Raw genomic sequence first — 19,759 nt, 5'->3', positions numbered from 1 at the left:
AGAGTTGATTACACTTCTTTCTTAGTTAAAGTACTGAGTGATTAAGTGAAAGTCACAGACAAGTCCAACTCTTTGCAACCCCGTGGACTGTATAGTCCATGGAATTCTCCAGGCCAGAATACTGGAGTGGGTAGCCTTCCCCTTCTACAGGGGATCATCCCAACCCAGGGATTGAACCCAGGTCTCCCGCATTGTAGGCGGATTCTTTACCAACTGAACTATGAGGGAAGCCCCTAAAGTACTGAACTTATAGCTAAAAGCTCTGCTGTAGCTGTAATACTGAAATGCAGCTACATTTAGATAGCACACTATCTAAATGTGACTTTTAGTTGAAATAGTTGATAGTTGAAAAGTGTTTTCTACAAGCAATTTAAGCTTATCAGTGGTAAGAACTATGAAAGTGAATTGCACAGGATATATAGAGTAAAGCTACTTTGAAAAAAATTCCTCCCTTTCAAGGCCTAAAATGCCTTAGATGTTTCTTAAAAGAAAAAATAGATAAATTTGCAAAATGCTTTTTAAGTCAGTATATTTTTAATCTCTAGAAAATAATTACTGGAAGAGAGAACAGTTCTAAAATATCAATACGGAGACAACAAAAGCATAAATTCACACAGTGTGTTAAAAAGTATAAGACAATAAAATTCAGGAAGCTGAAATTTCGGGCTTCTATATTAAAATGACTTTAGAAAAGTTCCACATGTGGTACTATGAAATCTACGCTTAAATATAAATGTTATTGGAAACAAATTTTCAGTAAATAAGTTTGATTTGCACAAAAACTATCCCATATAGTTATATATGTTTGTTGTTGTTTAGTTGCTAAGTTGTTTCTGACTCTGAGACCTCATGGATGGTAGCCTGCTAGGCTTCTCTGTCCATGGGATTTCTTAGGCAAGAACACTGGAATGTTTAGCTATTTCCTTCTCCAAGGGATCTTCCTGAATCAGGGATGGAACCAGCATTTCCTGTATTGGCAGGTGGATTCTTTACCACCTGGGCAGCCTATAGTTATATACAGAGAACAATTAAATTTCTCCCATTAAAATTTAAACAGAAATGCAAAATCCATGGAAATATACTAAAAGATCAAACAAATTACTTTCAGTTCCAAGTAGAGTGTTACCATAGAGTGATCAAAGCACTCTCCAAAGAAATAATCCTTATTTGATATTCCATACTTGAATTTTATATTAATATATTTTCTATTGATATAATTCCAAGAGTTAACTGTTTATAAATAAGAATGTCAAACATAAAATTTTAGAGTCAGAGTGATGTTAGAACTCTTTATTCTAACAATGAAATCGCTTTTTAACAGAATATCTCCAGTCTGTGACCCTTTCATTCACATTACCTCCAATTATAACACATCAACAAATTATGTCTGATGGGGTTACATTAAAAGTGTAGATTTGATTTCTCTTATGAAAATGATTTTCCATGTAACTAAAATATGGACATATTTTGAGGATTCAATATTTTCAGAGCTTTTTATGAGAGAATTAAGTTCAGCATATATAACTTCTATCAATCTGATGATGTAAAAAAAGTGATTGATGAAGTCTATACTCCTTTGAAGTTGAAATAGTGGGGAGAAAAAGGGGGAAAAAAATTGCAGCTGGAAATCTTCCCAGAAATTTCACTAAATGATAAAATACAAGACCAATCTTTCACAGGCACTTAATGAAGACATGGTTCAGGGGGCTTTCTTTTCTGAGATCATTTTGCCCAGCAAGAAAAGACACAAATTGTGGATTTCTGCAGTTAAAGCCTGCAATCAAAGCAAGATAGAATAAAAAGTAAAAAAAAATTATTGCTCATTAAATCACTTACAGTGGTTTTCCTTTGGATTCACAAGTCAAAATTAAAGGCTGTCCTTCTTGTGGAAAAGGAGTAGATGGTATAATCTTAACTGATGGTGTATCTAGAAAAAAAAAGGAATATTAAGAAAGGTCATTAAACACATGTAATGCAATATATTTAATAACTGTACATCATGGTGTATGTTCAAGACATTTCTTATAATTGTATATACTTATAAAAGGTCTCTTAGTGAAACAGGGTCTGAAGTTTAAGAAGCTACCATCCTGTTCAGGAAAAGCTTATAAAAAATCTGAGTATCTTATGAGGGCCACTGCTGTATTATTTCTGAAATCTGAATTTAAAAGTGAAATTGCAAAAGTAGTTCAGATGAATATCAAGCATTTCATACAATTGTTTCTTCAACTAATATAGATGGCTATGAATACTATTATTATGGACTGAATGCATTTATGTGCATTTAAATAACAACTCTCTCATTGTTGCAGGAATACCAAGGACTCACAATAAGGAACCCTAAAAGAACTTGAGACCACTGTCTCATAAGAATTATGCAGAATCTTTTTGAAAATGCAGTAATGCAGCCCTTACCATACACTGTTTGCTTTAAAGTACAGTTAGCAAATCATCTGAAATAGTTATTTAGAACATTAATAAAAATGAAATTTTTGTTGTATATGCTATAACATAATTGTTAGAAAGTTATTTCCATTTAACAATAAAATCATCCTTGGTAGAAGAAGATACACAAATACCTTGAGACTTTTATATTTATAACTTATTATGTCAGTCACTTCAGTTGCTCAGTAGTGTCTGACTCTTAGCAACCACATGGACTGCAGCATGCCAGGTTTCCCTGTCCATCATCAACTCTCAGAGCTTGTTCAAACTCATACCCACCAAGTTATGTCACGTAATGTCCTTTAATCAATCAGTCACTGTTTTTACATCATAATTACATTATGGAATCAATCATATTACATAGAAAAAAAGGGAAATAAACTTCAAAAAAGAGTGTAAACAGGCTCATTCCTTTATGAGACATTCCTACCCTAGCTTTGTGTGGCTCCCAGTCAGCATGGAACTCTTTCTTTTCGTTTCAATATCCTCAGCAATAAACAAAATAAGCTATGAAAGCTCCATGAGTCACAGCTATTCTCACCCTTCCCTTAGTTGTGAACAATCCTTCGGTTATACTCATACTCTGACTTTGATGGCAATTAAATAAGTATCAATTGTGTACTTTTTAGGTTATTTATCTTATTCAGATTTGTCCTTAGAGAACAATAAACTGAAATTATAAAATGAAAGAAGAAAGTGAAAGAGGAGAGTGAAAAAGCTGACTTAAAACTCAACATTCAAAAAACTAAGATCAAGGCTTCTGGCCCCATCACTCCTTGGCAAATAAATGGAGAAACAATGGAAACAGCGACGGACTTTATTTTCCTGGGCTCCAAAATCACTGGAGATGGTGACTGCAGCCATGAAATTAAAAAACACTTCCTCCTTGGAAGAGAAGCTATGACCAACCTGGATAGCATATTAAAAAGCAGAGACATTACAGACAAAGGTCCATTTAGTCAAAACTATGGTTTTTCCTATAATCATGTATGAACATGAGAGTTGGACCATAAAGAAAGCTGAGTGCTGAAGAATTGATGCTTTTAAACTGTGGTGTTGGAGAAGACTCTTGAAAGTCTGTTGGACTGCAAGATCAAATCAGTCAATTGTAAAGGAAATTAGTCCTAAATATTCATTGGAAGGACTGATGCTGAAGCTGAAGCTCCAATACTTTGGCCACCTGATGTGAAGAACTGACTCATTTGAAAAGACACTGATAGCACATTAAAAAGCGGAGACATTACTTTGCCAATAAAGGTCCATCTAGTCAAGGCTATGTTTTTTCCAGTGGTCATGTATGGATGTTAGAGTTGGACTGTGAAGAAAGCTGATCGCTGAAGAATTGATGCTTTTGAACTGTGGTGCTGGAGAAGACTCTTGAGAGTCCCTTGGACTGCAAGGAAATCCAACCAGTCCATTCTAAAGGAGATCAATCCTGGGTGCTCATTGGAAGGACTGATGCTGAAGCTGAAACTCCAATACTTTGGCCACCTGATGCAAAGAGCTGACTCATTTGAGAAGACCCTGATGCTGCAAAAGATTGAAGGCGGGAGAAGAAGGGGACGATAGAGGATGAGATGGTTGGATGGCATCACCAACTTGATGGACATGAGTTTGAGTAAGCTCCAGGAGTTGGTGATGGACAGGGAAGCCTCGCATTCTGCAGCCCATGGGGTCACAAAGAGTCGGACATGACTGAGCGACTGAACTGAACTGATCTCATCCTCTGTCATCCCCCTCTCCTTCTTCTTCTGCCTTTAATCTTTCCCAGCATCAGGGTCTTTTCTAATGAATCAACTCTTCACATCAGGTGGCCAAAATACTGGAGCTTCATCATCAGTCCTTCCAAAAATATTCAGGATTGATTTCCTTTAGGATTAACAGATTTTATTTCCTTGCAGTCCAGGGGACTCTCAAGAGTCTTCTCCAACACCACAATAGAAAATCATAACTTCTTTGGTGCTCAGCCTTCTTTATTGTCCAACTCACATCAATACATGACTACTGGAAAAACCATAGCTTTGACTAAAAGACCTTTGTTGGCAAAGTGTACCTCTGCGGGTATCCGTGATGATTAATTTTACATATCTACTTGACTGCACCACGGTGTATCCAGATATTTGACCAAACATTCATTATTCTGGGTATTCTAGTGAGTGTTTTGGGAACCAATTAACATTTCAATCAGTAGACTGAGTAAAGTAGATTTCTCTCCATAATATTGGTGAAGTTTATCTGATAAAATTAAGGCCTGAATAGAACAAAAAGGCTATTGTTATTCAGTCACTTAGTTAGGTCTGGCACTTTGTGACCCCATGGACTGCAGCACACCAGGCTTTCCTGTCCTTCACTATCTCCCAGAGTTTGTTCAAAGTTATGTTCACTGGATTGAGTCCATGATGCCATCCAAATATCTCATCCTCTGTTGCCTGCTTCTTCTCTTGCTCTCAATCTTTTCCAGCATCAAGTTCTTTTCCAATGAGTCAGCTCTTCACAAAGTATTTGGCCACCACATACTTTGGTGGCAAAAGTACTGGAGTTTCAACTTCAGCATCGGTCCTTCCAATGAATATTCAGGGTTGATTTCCTTTAGGATTAACAGGTTTGATCTCCTTACATTCCAAGAGACTCTCAACAGTCTTCTCTAGCTCCAGAATTCAAAAGCATCAGTTCTTCAGTGCTCAACCTTTATGGTCCAACTGTCACAGCTCTACATGGCTGCTGGAAAAACCTTATCTTTGACTAGATGGACCTTTGTCAGCACAGTAATATCTCTGTTTTTAATATGCCGTCTATGTTGGTAATAGCTTTTCTTCCAAGGAGCAAGCATCTTTTAAATTCCTGGCTGCAGTCACTAACCGCAGTGATTTTGGAGCCAAAGAAAATAAAGTCTTTCACTGCTTCCATTGCTTCCCCATCTATTTGCCATGAAGTGATGGAACTGGATGCCATTATCTTAGTTCTTTAAATGATGAGTTTTAAGGGTGACCCTCCCACAAATAGGAGAGAATTCTTCCTGACAGCATTTGAGCTTGCACACCAGTCTTTTTCTTTCTGCAGAACAAGGTGAAATAGTTGCTCTTCCTGGGACTTGAGCCTGCTGACTTTCAGATTAGAACTATAGCATCATCTCTTCTGGTTTCTCCAGACCTCTGGGCTCACACTGGAATTGAGGCAGGAGATAGGTGGGATCCAAGCAGAACAGTTTCTCCCTTGTGGACAGAAATCCATAATAGCAGAAACTTTAAAAAACCAGGATGATGGAGGAGGCTGGGCCCTGCCTAAGTAGGAGATAAAAGACCATATAGTCCTCATTCTCTAAGTCAAGGTGACCTCCATGACTACACAAGTGCAGAAAAACTCCTTGGAGGTCAAAAAGGGAGGAGGTATCACCTCATAGTGATGTCAACTACCCATAAGCCTCTTCATTAGAATCCATCTTGGCTACGAGATGAGCATTCGTAAATGGGAGGTTCCTAAGATAAACCAAATGCAGACTCACAACCAGGCAAATCAAAATGACTGGAAAAGGAAACTCAGAAAAAAAGGCCCCATAAATTGATTGAAAGCACCATGAGGGCACAGCTGTCTCTCTGAGTCCACCCATGTGTTTATCCATACACCTGTACTCTTATTCCTCCTAATAAATATTTCACTTATTTCACTACTTTTCCTCCTCTTGGGAATTCTTTTTTCTCCTAAGTCAAAGGGTCAGGGCCTTGTCATTGACTACTAGTCTACTGGCTAGGGTTCTGTGCTCTTATCATTGTGACCCAACCTCAATACCTGGCTGGGAACTGAAGCCCTTCTTCAAGCCACAGCATGCCAGTTCCGTTCAGTTCAGTTCAGTCGCTCAGTCGTGTCCGACTCTCCGCGACCCCATGAATCACAGCACGCCAGGCCTCCCTGTCCATCACCAACTCCCGGAGTTCACTCAAACTCATGTCCACAGAGTCGGTGATGCCATCCAGCCATCTCATATCAGAACTAAGTCATTAGCTCTTCTGGGTCTCTACCTCACCAATTCAGCCTACACATCTCGGAATGTGTACTGTTTCTTTGTAGAATCCTGACAAATATAGAATCCTTATAAATATACCCTGAGATATTTATTTTATGGGGAGTGACCGCAGGGTGCATTGGAAAGACCAGAATAGAAGGAAGTATATCAAGTGTGTATTATTGAGCCGATTACACCATAGGCACTTGGGATTCAGTCGTGCTGTGGAACTCAGATTTGGGCAGGCTGCAAAGTCATTCCACTTGACGGATAAAGGAGAGGAGTATTTAGGGAATATTGACCAATACTCATTAGAGATTGTTTGAGGATTTCTGGGGGTGTTATTTTCCTGGCACTGTCGGGAGCTGGCAAGGGAGACCCCTCCCATGACAAGGTCTTGGTTTGAGGAGCTGGAACGCAAGGCTGTCCAGACCACCGGGGATTTCTCAGGGCTGCCCTCATCATCTACTCCCAGGCCTCCGTCTTTTCTTCTTCTGATGCTTGGTAGTCCTCTATGCTTTCTAAGAATTCTTCTGACGCCTGCTCAAAAATCCCCCTTGAAACCTTTGCATGGCAGCAATACAGTCCCTGGGGGTGTATGGGCCCTATAAACAGGCCAGGAATGAAGAAAATATCTTTTCACAGAACATCCTAACCCTTCTGGCCCTGCTGGGGTTATAAATGTCAATTTAGAATTTGGAATGCTCACGACTGCACAAAGTGCCCCTAGCATAAAACTAAGTCTGCTAACAATAGGCCTAAACACTCCACAAGCAAAAGTAAATACAGAGCCCTTCACGAGTTTAGAAGGGCACCTTAGGGTGAGATCTGGAGGGAGCTAGTGAGACCTTTGGCCTTCAGGGTCACATACCAGTGCTTGCTGCTATGTCTCCCTGCCCCCTGTCTATAGTGTGCCTGGGAATACACTAGAAGTAAACATAGAGATGAAGGTAGATAACAAAATAAGTAAGCATATAGAATTAGTGTGGAAAATTGTCTCTGCAGATGTTTGGGGGTAAAGCCCAAACCCAAATACCGTGTTACCTATGGAGCCATAAAGTCTGCCAAGGACTGAGGCTCCCAAGATAAGGCTTGCTAATAGCCCTTGCAGTTGACTAACTGCTACACAAATAAAGCCATTCTTCATGCCTTGTGGCCTTGCTGTCTTAAAGGCCCATTCGAATTTAAGAATTATCCATGAAGGTATTGACTATTCTGGAAGATGGTTTATGACAGTATTCCTGGCACAATCCTATCAAGACAATCCCTCCTCCCTCTTTAGAATTATTGGTTTTAGGGTATATAAACACTGATGTGAAGAAAGCTGATCACTGAAGAATTGATGCTTTTGAAGTGTGGTGCTGGAGAAGACTCTTGAGAGTCCCTTGGACTGCAAGGAGATCTAACCAGTCCATTCTAAAGGAGATCAATCCTGGATGTTCATTGGAAGGATGCTAAAGCTGAAACTGCAATACTTTGGCCACCTCATGCGATGAGTTGACTCACTGGAAAAGAGTCTGATGCTGGGAGGAATTGGGTGGGAGGAGACGGGGACGACAGAGAATGAGATGGCTGGATGGCATCACCGGCTTGATGGACATGAGTTTGAGTGAACTCCGGGAGTTGGTGATGGACAGGGAGGCCTGGCGTGCTGTGATTCATGGGGTCACAAAGAGTCGGACACGACTGAACGACTGAACTGAACTGAACTGAACTGAAACACTGATGTAAGAAAATAAAGTAGTCTTGATTCTGCACTCAACCAAGACTCGACTCTTTTTGTTTTCTTCCTTTTCTCGCCGACGCCACTCATCCAGAGGGTACCCCTGGTCTCTGCTGGGGCTGGACCCCGGCATGGCACCCCTGGTCTACTCAGTGTACAGGAATGGTGTGTATCAAAAAGATATGGGTGTCTCCCCAGTATCTTCCTGCACAGTATCTTCCAGCACAGCAGTTTATTAGAGGTGAGATTTTCTATAACATACAGTCCCCTGAAGCATGGTTCAGCATTCCCGCTAGATCCAAAATACAGAATTTGAATTATAGGCAAATGCAAAAGCAGATAATATGTTTCGGTTCAGTTCAGTTCAGTCACTCAGTCCTATCCGACTCTTTGCGACCCCATGAATCACAGCACACCAGGCCTCCCTGTCCATCACCAACTCCCGGAGTTCACTCAAACTCATGTCCATCGAGCCGGTGATGCCATCCAGCCATCTCATTCTCTGTCGTCCCCTTCTCCTCCTGCCCCCAATCCTACCCAGCATCAGTCTTTTCCAGTGAGTCAACTCTTCGCATGAGGTGGCCTTATGAAAATTTTAGGAAGATCACTAACTAATCTCTAAGTTATCAAAATCAAGTCGTATAATGTCCTGTGCTGTGTTTAAGTGCTCAGTCATGTCTTACTCTTTGGGACCCCATTGTCTGGTTAACCTATCCCTTAATTAATTTTGAAATCTACTCATTTCATTTTTATAGCTCCACAACCTTTCTTTCATCTAGTCTACCGTAACAGTGAATGGTTTCCCCCGTGTCAACTTTTTATACCTCTATATTGTACTTCTGGAACTAAACAAAATTGTTTTCTCAAACATATACCTGATGATATCAATTTTTGTGCTAAGTCTTCCCTCTTAATATTAAACGCAAAATAATCAGCATGACCTTTAAGTCCTATCCTGATCTACACAGGTCTTTACTCTCATACATTGTAGCACTCAATTCATTCTTTGAATTCCAGGTAATTATATTTTCTTCCATGTACTTTAATGAACATGTTTCATCTTAACTTTATACAAATTATGTGAAATGCTCCATTTGGGGAGGATTTTTGCCTTTTGAACTCTTTTAAACCTTAACCCAAACATCATTTACTGTGGACAAACATTTATTACCCTTATATTCGGTCAGATATCTCTGTTGCATTTTGTCTTTTTCACCCATGTGCAATTTTTAAAAGGCATTGCTGTATCCTCAGTGGCTAGCATAGTGCTTTATACAGAATCTGTGCTTAATAAATAAATTATTAAATGAAGAAACACATTAAATTTATTTCCTTATCACTTTAATACATTAATTTTAAAATATTAAAAAAGTGATTAATTGAAATGTTATTGAGATCTGCATTTGTATGTAGAATTAATCTTAAATGTTCATGTCACAAACGTTAGATTGGCTTTTATTCTTAGCACATATTTAATTTAATTGTCTACTGCTGATTATATTCCTGGTATAAATTTTCTACATTAGATAATATTAGATAACAACTTTCGGTGATTATACAAATGACAATTTGCTTTTAATGTATATACCACACAAGTAAATGACTTTTCTCTCCTCATCTGACTTTCATAAGGGAAGTACTCAATTATGAAGAGCTTTTTAATATAATCAGTCAAAATTTTAGTTTATAATTCCATGAAATGTCAGTATTTCTGTTTAAACATATCAAATTTTCTATGTACTCAAAATTACATTTTTACCACATCAAAACTACAATAATGTGATTACTATCCCAAACTTGACTCTCAAATATTCTTTTTTAAGGACACAAAATCATTTGGGTTTTAATGAGATTTTTACTTAATGACAAATATCTCTATCATTACGATTCTTATTATATTTTCATTGCTCACTTTATTGTGTCCATAAAGAGCTGATTAAATACTGTTAGAAAATTATCAGTAACATTCTAGAAATATCTTTAAATTAGTATAGAACTCCTATTCTTACCCAGAAACCTGTTAGCCAACAAAAAAGATAAAAAAAACAAACAGAGAAACAAAAACTGTAGTCATCTCAAAAACTGATTTAATTTTAAGAATCATGTTTCCAGGATCTATTCAAAATATTTAATAATTACAACCCCAATGTAAACATATTTTCTGTTATTTTTATATTAAAATAAATGGGAAATTTTCAGTAGCAGCACAATGCACAATAGATAGCAATATTCTAAAATGATATTCAAACTTATGCATATATGATGCCACACTGCAGGGCACATGTGTTTATCCCTGGTCACAGGAACTAAAATACCACATGTTGCATGGTGTGGCCAAGAAAAATTAAAAAGAATTACAATTTTTTTTTTTCCCCTGTCCATATTTAGGTTTGGAGAAGGCAATGGCACCCCACTCCAGTATTCTTGCCTGGAAAATCCAAGGGAGGGAGGAGCCTGGTAGGCTGCAGTCCATGGGGTCACAAAGGGTCAGGGGACCACTGAGCAACTTCACTTTCACTTTTCACTTTAATGCACTGGAGAAGGTAATGGCAACCCACTCCAGTGTTCTTGCCTGGAGAATCCCAGAGACGGGGAAGCCTGGTGGGCTGCTGTCTATGGGGTCGCACAGAGTTGGACACGACTGACGCGACTTAGCAGCAGCAGCATATTTAGGTTATTTGTAGATTTTCTTCTTGGTTGTACTTTTTCATTTCAAAAAGATAGGGAATATATTTTAACCAATGTTTATTTGTACAGTAATTCCATGCTTGCTTTGGAAATAATCTATTTTCCAGTCTGGGTGCAATGTGAGCTGCATTTCATCCTGCTCCATTTCTTCACAAAACAGAATGACATATTTTATCTTTTTCTTCAATACTTTGTGGATTTGGATGATGTTCTGTTTTTAAATTACTGATATAATGTATTGTACTATACCAATTAAACATTAAAAAAATGGGGAGTTAGTAGAAATGTATTATTATTACCACTATTAATTCACACTTGCTTTATACTATATGTTAAACTCAGATTTTTACAAAGTAATAATCTCCATGTTGTTTTTAAGATGTCTTTGAATAAGTCAACTCTAACAATATCATGGAGAAGGCAATGGCAAGCCACTCCAGTACTCTTGCCTAGGAAATCCCATGGATGGAGGAGCCTGGTAGGCTGCAGTCCGTGGGGTCGCTAAGGGTCAGACACGACTGAGCGACTTCACTTTCACTTTTCACTTTCACACATTGGAGAAGGAAATGGCAACCCACTCCAGCGTTCTTGCCTGGAGAGTCCCAGGGATGGGGGAGCCTGGTGGGCTTCCGTCTGTGGGGTCACACAGAGTCGGACACGACTTACTTAGCAGCAGCAGCAACGATATCATATGTATTAACCGTAAATTTATGTATACAGTAATATAATATTTGTTGCATATAATATGTAATGTTTACCATATATACACACATATGAATGACAGGGAACAGTAAATAATTAGATTTAAATTATTTCAGGATATATACTGCTATTATAAAACACTGTACTTCGTAAAATATGTATTTTTTCACATATCTTCTTCATTCATCACATTTTGAACATCAAAATCTAAGACTTTAACCTATTCAATTGTGTGTTGTCAGATCCTAACAAAATGCTTGCTACATTGGAAGAGTTCTTTAAAGGTTAGATGAATATATGAATGAGTTATTTCTTACTTCTTTCAAAATGCAATCAAGTGAGGAAGTTTTGCACAAGTATATAAAATATACGTATAGAGTCATTCACTTACAAATTATTTTCCAGTAGTTATTAACAAGCAAAATATGCAGATACTTTAAAGGGCAATGTTTCCTACCTAAGCTTTTTTTTAATAGGAAAAAATATTATACTTTAGCATTTGTCTTTAAAATTAAAGATGTTTTAAAACACACATTTTTAAAGTATTAATTATTTTACTTATCTGAAAGATTCTAGGGCTCATTTATGTGTGTGTGCATAGTCGCTCAGTTGTGTCTGACTCTTTGCAACCCCTGTAGCCTGCCAGGCTCCTCTGTCCATGGGGATTCTCCAGGCAAGAATACTGGAATGGGTTGCTTGCCTTCCTCCAGGGAATCTTCCCAACTTAGGGATGGAACCTAGGTCTCCTGCATTGCAGACAGATTCTTTACCATTTTTTACCAGATTTTTACCAGCTGAGCTACCAGGTCTCATTTATAAAGAAGTACAATTACTTTCAAGAGACAGATTAACGGACAAAGTATTAGCTTTTAAATTATTATTCAAAAATTTTAAATTGTTGTGAACTTGAGTAGATACCCCCTATTTTATTTGAGTGATTCAGTATTTGAATCAAAGTAAAGATATTGATCCAATGGAATGGATTGTCTATTTTTAACAAAGATTTTAGAAACTTGAAAAGATGTGACACATGACTGCTCTCCAAGATGTACAAAAAACTCTTAAATCTTGACAAAAAGAAAGACAAAACAACCCAATAAAAAAAAATCATCAAAGATATAAGCAGACTCCTCAAATAATATATACACAAAAGGAAAATAAGCATATGAAAAAACACTCAGCATCAAATATCATTCAGTTCAGTTCAGTTCAGTTCAGTCCCTCAGTCGTGTCCGACTCTTTGCGACCCCATGAATCACAGCACACAGGCCTCCCTGTCCATCACCAACTCCCGGAGATTACTCAGACTCATATCTATCGAGTCGGTGATGCCATCCAGCCATCTCATTCTCTGTCGTCCCCTTCTCCTCCTGCCCCCAATCCCTCCCAGCATCAGAGTTTTTTCCAGTGAGTCAACTCGTTATGGAATTGCAAATTTAAACAACAATGAGATACCACTACACATTATTTGCCTGTGTGTGTGTGTGCTCAGTCTAGTCAGTAGTGTTTAACTCTTTGGGACCCTATGGACTATAGCCTGCCTGTCTCCTCATGTCCATGGGATTCTTCAGGCAAGAATACTGGGGTGGGTTGCTGTGCCCTCCTCCAAGGGATCTTCCTGACTCAGAAATTGAACTGACATCTTCTGCATTGCAGGTGGATTCTTTTACCCAAAGAATCATCTGGAAAACCTACACACTATACAGAGTGGACAAAATCCAAAAGAGTGACAGCACCAAATGCTGATGAGTAGTTAGAGTAACAGGAACTCTCATTCACTGCTGGTGGGAATGCAAAATGGTTCAGCCACTTTAGGTGATAGTTTGCAGCTTCCTAAAAACGAAGCATGCTTTCCCATAATAATATATATATAGGACAAGATAAACATATTACTTTTTATATTCACTTAATTTATCTGTCTTTCACTAAAATGGGTTTTAATTAAAATTCAAATAACTTTTCTCAAAGAAGTTGAAAATGTATGTTTATGTTACTTATGAATATATATATAATAGCTATTTTCATAATTGCCAGAAATTAGAAGTAACTAATATATGCTTTAGTAGGCAAATGGATAAAGAAACACTGGTACATACAGACAGTGAAATATTATTCAGCAGTAAGAAGAAATGTGCTATCAAGTCACAGGAAGATATATTGGAATCTTAAATACATATTGCTAAATGAAAGAGGACAGTCTGAAAAGGTTATATCCTATATAATTCCAACTAAGTTAAATCCTAAAAAAGGCAAAACCACTGTCAATTAAAATATCAATGATTATCAAGGAATCTGGGGGAGAAAAAGAGCAATCAAGAAGTAAAGCACAGGGTTTTAAGGACAGTGAAATTATTTTCCATGATATTGCAAATATGGCTACATGGTATTATACATTAGTCAAGAACTATACAACATAAAGAATGAACAATAAAGTAAATTATAAATTTTAGTTAACAATAATCTATTAATATTAGTTCATCAGCTGTAAAAATTGTACTATAATAATGCAAAATGTTAATAATGGGAGAAACTGTGAGGAGGTGGGATACCAGTGTATATGCTGCTGCTGCTGCTGCTAAGTCACCTAAGTCGTGTCCGACTCTGTGTGATCCCTTAGACAGCAGCCCACCAGGCTCCCCATCCCTGGGATTCTCCAGGCAAGAACACTGGAGTGGGTTGCCATTTCCTTCTCCAATGTGTGAAAGTGAGAGCTCTGCTTTTTAATCAATCTTTCTGTTAAACAAAATCTGCTTTAAAGAATAAAGCCTATTGATTTAAAAGAAAAAAAAAAAGTCTATGAACCCAGATAGTAAAAACCATCTCTGCTGATATATTAACAGCTAATACAATAAAGCTGAATATGTCAATAGATTACACTAGTTTTCGAACCGTATGTTTTTCTCTAAGAAATATCTGTGTGTATTATAGTTCATTCAGAAAATAAGGCTAGCATATGCTGAAAGTACCGGGACCTTGAATAGGCAGTCTCTTAAAAAAATAAGCCTTTATCTTTAAAAATAGACATATCTATTTTTTCAATGAAGAACTGCTTTGCAATGTCGTGTTTCTGCTGTAAAATGAAGTGAATCAGCTATAGGGATTCATGTATCCCCTCTCTAGTGGACCCCACTCTCTCTCCCCATCCCGTCTATCTAGGTCATCACAGAGCACTGAGTTGAGCTCCCTGTGTTGTACAGCAGCTTCCCACTAGCTATCTAGTTTACACGATAATGTATATATGTCAATCCCAATCTCCCAGTTGATAACACTTATGTGTGGGATCTAAAATACAACACAAATGAACTTATCTGCAAAGCAGAATCAGACTTACAGACATGGAGAACAGATTTGTGGTTGCCAAGGGAATGGGGGTTAGGGAAGGGATAAACAGGGAGTTTGGAATTACCAGATGCAAGCTATCATATAGAGAATGAATAAACTATAAGAACCTATTGTACAGCACAGAGAACTGTATTCAATATCCTGTATAAACCATAATGAAGAAGAATATGAAAAAGAATGTATATATATGTATATATGGATGTATAACTGAATCATTTTGCTGTACAACAGAAATGAACACAACATGATAAATCAACCATGCTATGCTTAGTCGCTCAGTCGTGTCTGACTCATTGTAACCCCATGGACTGTAGCCCTCCAGGCTCTTCTGTCTATGGGGATTCTCCAGGCAAGAATACTGGAGTGGGTCGCCATGCCCTTCTCCAGGGGATCTTCCCAACCCAGGGATCAAACCCACAGCACAGACAGATTCTTTACCATCTGAGCCACCAGGGAAACCCAAATCAGCCATAATTCAATTAAAAAAAAAAAAAGGTAAAGGAAAAGAGATTCATAAAATGAAATTAGTTATTAAATTGAAAGTTTAAAATACAAGGTAGCAATGATTTATATTTATTTTCTCAATATTAGGTTTTATTTGCCAAAATCATTTCTGTCTCATTTTATTATCCAATTCTTATTCTCTATTAAAATGACTTAAAGTTATCTTCAAAAGATACACTGACATCTATACTATACATGGATCATATCATTTGGGGACTCTTTTGACACATATTTATTAAATTAGTTTGCATGCTTAAAATAATGTTAAAATATAAAAAGTTTTACACATACCTATTTTACGATAAGCTTGATCAAGAAAAACCACTTGAGACTATTATTTTAACCTATGAATTTGTTATCTTTTTAAATTATTGAATCTCTACTCACAAATATGTACATTCTTCTTCACTCGGATTTAATAACACAAGACATATTAATTCTATTAATAATATAAATTTTACAGTAACACTTTGAATTCCTGCACTTAGATCACTTAAAATATTTGGTGATCCAATTAATTTTAGCATTTTGGTATTGCGGGGACTAAATTAAATATTCTCATTACATATATAAAAACTTAACTCATGACCAGCATGTGCCAGTAGTACATTACTATGCGTGATATACTAATGAATGTGTTTTCCCTGAAAAAGTTAAAAAATAGAGGCTGTATATTAAGCCAATTTTAACAATATAATTAAATGTATTTTTTTCTAAGTGACACACATACACACACACAGATCATTTCATGATTCTAGCATACACATCAGAGAAGGCAATGGCACCCCACTCCATTACTCTTGCCTGGAAAATCCCATGGACAGAGCCTGGTGGGTTGCAGTCCATGGGGTGGCTGAGAGTTGGACACAACTGAGCGACTTCACTTTCACTTTTCACTTTCATGCATTGGAGAAGGAAATGGCAACCCACTCCAGTGTTCTTGCCTGGAGAATCCCAGGGATGGGGGAGCCTGATGGGCTGCCGTCTATGGGGTCGAACAGAGTCGGACATGACTGACGCGACTTAGCAGCAGGAGCAGCAGCATGCACGTTTCGTAAACTTTGTGAAATATTTTGGACTCTATTAAACATACTTCCAAAGCACCTTCATGCATAATGTGGCATTTTGTTAATCAAAATAACTTTATTTTATGTGGAAAATTTAATCTAAAGATAATTTTCATTTCCCCTTTAACAGTTCCTCCATTTATATCTGTGCTTCTGTACCATAGAAAATTTGTGGTAGATAAGATAATTAGAAAACCAACATTTTACAGATTAAGATGCCAGATGAGTGAGAGATGCTATTTTAAAATGCAACTTGTAACATTCACCTTTGTGTCTAATAAACCTATATAGTCTGAAACATTTAGTCAAGCACTTTCTATAATAAATGGAAACGTAGTGGAAGCATAATTGATACAACGAACATGGGACAACTTAAACTGTTCTGGGTTAAAGGGGTATATAGGTTTGTGTAGGAAGGATTGAGTTGGTGGGAATTAATTACTTTGCAAATTAAAAAGGACAAATGCCAAAGTCTACACTTTATGAAGAATGTCTGCCTACATTTGAAAATATTTCTGTGTCATGTATATCTACAGTGGAAATGAAGTTGAGTTCATGCTGCATGCATGCTAAGTCACTTCAGTCGTCTGACTCTTTACAACCCCATGGACTGTAGCCCACCAGGTTCCTCTGTCCATGGTCTTTTCCAGACAAGAATACTGGAGTGGGTTGCCATGCCCTCCTCAGAAATAAAGTTACAAACAAAAAATAATCAAAGCTTCCAAACTCATCTGTATTCAATTTCTCCTACTATAAACAGAATTTTATTTTTTATTCTATCTTACTGAAACAGGTAGAATCAAAGTAGAACTGATCAAGTACAAGATTTGGTCCCAGAAAATAGTAGATATATACAGCCAAGACTTCAGTTCCTCTAGGAACAAAGTAATTCTCTCTAAAAGACCAAAATAAGAAAGGAAACTCTTTAGAAATACAAATTTTTAATATAACATGTTAAAAAGAAAAGGATTAATTGTATTATTTATTTGCATGTTAACTAGAATGGAAATAAAAGCCTCAAGAAGGTAAAGATGAGGACTGTAAATTGACCATTTAGCTCCTTATAGTATTATGGTAATGAATCCAGGAGCTTTTTGGCTATTAAAGGTACATATTGCGTTTCTTATTTTTAGTCATTAACCTAATTGATCTCATTTAAACACACAATTTCAACACTGAATCTTCTTAAGTCACTCCCTCCATCCCTCCCTTCCTCTCTTCCTCTTTTTTTTTTCCTTACTACGTTTCTCACAAATTCTCACACTGAATTTGTTTAGACTCACAAGCAGGAGGTCTTCTTTAACTTAAAATATGTACTGTTTTAAAAGTTGATGCCTGTGTATGTGTGAATAGTTACTTCCTATATAGGCAAATCATGGCACTGTTACACAATAAAAATACTAAACAAATATTATTGATAGCATAAGATTTCATGGCTCAATGATTATGTATATTTATACCTTACAACACACATACACATAACACTTAAAACCTGGGCTCTTGTTTATCCATATTGGCAGTTCAGTGTCACAGTACTAAAATGTTTTCTCAAAACACTCATTATTCTGAAATAGCCTACTAATCTGTCTCTTGTGTTTTCATTTTCAGTAACAGTTGATTTTTACATAATTGTGTCAATATCACACACAGAAAATGAATGTTTAGATATTTTCTTATTTTCTGTGCTTTTACATAGTTCTTTCTGTTAGTGGAGATAATATATTCTTACTGAGAATTAAACAAAATATGACTCATACAATCTGTTCATCTAAAAATTGAATTAAAAAAATAAAATATTATTGTTTTAAAGGGATTTTTATAAAATAGTAAGATGAATTGGAATTTCATTTAAAAAAGAGAGTGACTTTTTCCACTGCTCAAGTGCAACACATACTATTACCTATTATTTGAAATTGGAAAGCACTTGTGGTACACAGTGAAAAGTCTATATTTTCTTAACTTTCAAGTTTAAAGAAATTATTTTCCATCATATGACATTAAAATTTAAGATTAATATTTTATAAAGCAATGAATGTTGCTGTGACATATTTTATAGGCTGAGTCCTACTAAACTGTATGTCATAGTGTTACAGAATTAAAATATTTAGCTCTAGGAACATAATTCCTCATCCAGTGTGTTCTCATTATGCTCCTTAGCATTATGTGTTTAATGCTTATGTCTTATTTCTCATCAAATTTGCCTTTCCACAATAACACAGAATTTTTATTTTTATTTCAGGTGTAGTCATAACTTCCCAGTTCAGTTCAGTTCAGTCGCTCAGTCGTGTCCAACTTCCCAAGTGCAGGAATATATACTTACTCTTGTCAGTCGCCACAGAAAACAATGTTCAAGCTGTTCAGGCCAGTCTTTGCAATTACTCATAATTAGGAACATTGTTGGAGAAGGCAGTGGCAGTACTATTGCCTAGAAAATCCCATGGATGGAGGAGCCTGGTAGGCTGCAGTCCGTGGGGTCGCTAAGGGTCAGACACGACTGAGCGACTTCACTTTCACTTTTCACTTTCACACATTGGAGAAGGAAATGGCAACCCACTCCAGTGTTCTTGCCTGGCAAATCCCAGGGACGGGGGAGCCTGGTGGGCTTCCGTCTATGGAGTCACACAGAGTCGGACACGACTGAAGTGACTTAGCAGCAGCAGCAGCAGGAACATTGTAAAATTTATGGAATTTCTAAATTTATGTCCCACAAAGTCTAGACTCATCACCTTTTTACTTTTCCAATTATTCTTTCTATTTTCCTCCACTTGCATCCACAGAATTTCCACATCATGCATCCTGTACATGTGGACTTATGTAGAGTTATGATCTGTTGTCTCTGGAAGTATTTACTGAGATCCTTTAATCACTATTCATAGGTGTTTAGGAAGACCACACCCAATTTGATCAGTTTGCTCTAATTTTGATGCTGCTGCTGCTGCTGCTAAGTCACTTCAGTCGTGTCCGACTCTGTGTGACCCCATTACGGAAGCCCACCAGGCTCCCCCGTCCCTGGGATTCTCCTGCAAACTGGTATTAAATGTCCCTCTTCACTTTTCATTCTTCATTTCATCCCTGAGGAATGTTCTGCATCCCTAGAGGGGATTTGGAGTTATCATCAGTTAGTTTTAATTAACTTCACATACTTGAATGATAGTATGTGAGATGCTAGAAAAAATAATTTAAATAGATCTGGTCTCTGCCTTCTAGCCATTTACATATTAAACCATGATAGATGAATTTTTATTTTTAATTGGCCATCAAGTATAATATTTGTCATGTAAAACTTAA

General features: G+C 37.1%; 1 protein-coding gene across 1 annotated transcript in view; it reads right to left on the bottom strand.

Annotated features, from left to right (window-relative positions):
- Nucleotides 1-19,759, bottom strand: part of CADM2 (cell adhesion molecule 2) — a 302,491-nt gene that overhangs the window by 143,185 nt on the left and 139,547 nt on the right. The window contains exon 5 of the mRNA XM_088836187.1: nt 1,837-1,927. Coding sequence (XP_088692313.1) covers nt 1,837-1,927 — 91 coding nt within the window. The remainder of the gene's footprint in view (nt 1-1,836; nt 1,928-19,759) is intronic.

The sequence above is a fragment of the Moschus berezovskii genome, chromosome 1 (assembly GCF_049115385.1).
Source record: "Moschus berezovskii isolate FMDL1 chromosome 1, NW_MosBer_1.0, whole genome shotgun sequence".
Classification (NCBI taxonomy): Eukaryota; Metazoa; Chordata; class Mammalia; order Artiodactyla; family Moschidae; genus Moschus; species Moschus berezovskii.
This window is presented reverse-complemented; position numbering and strand designations above follow the sequence as displayed.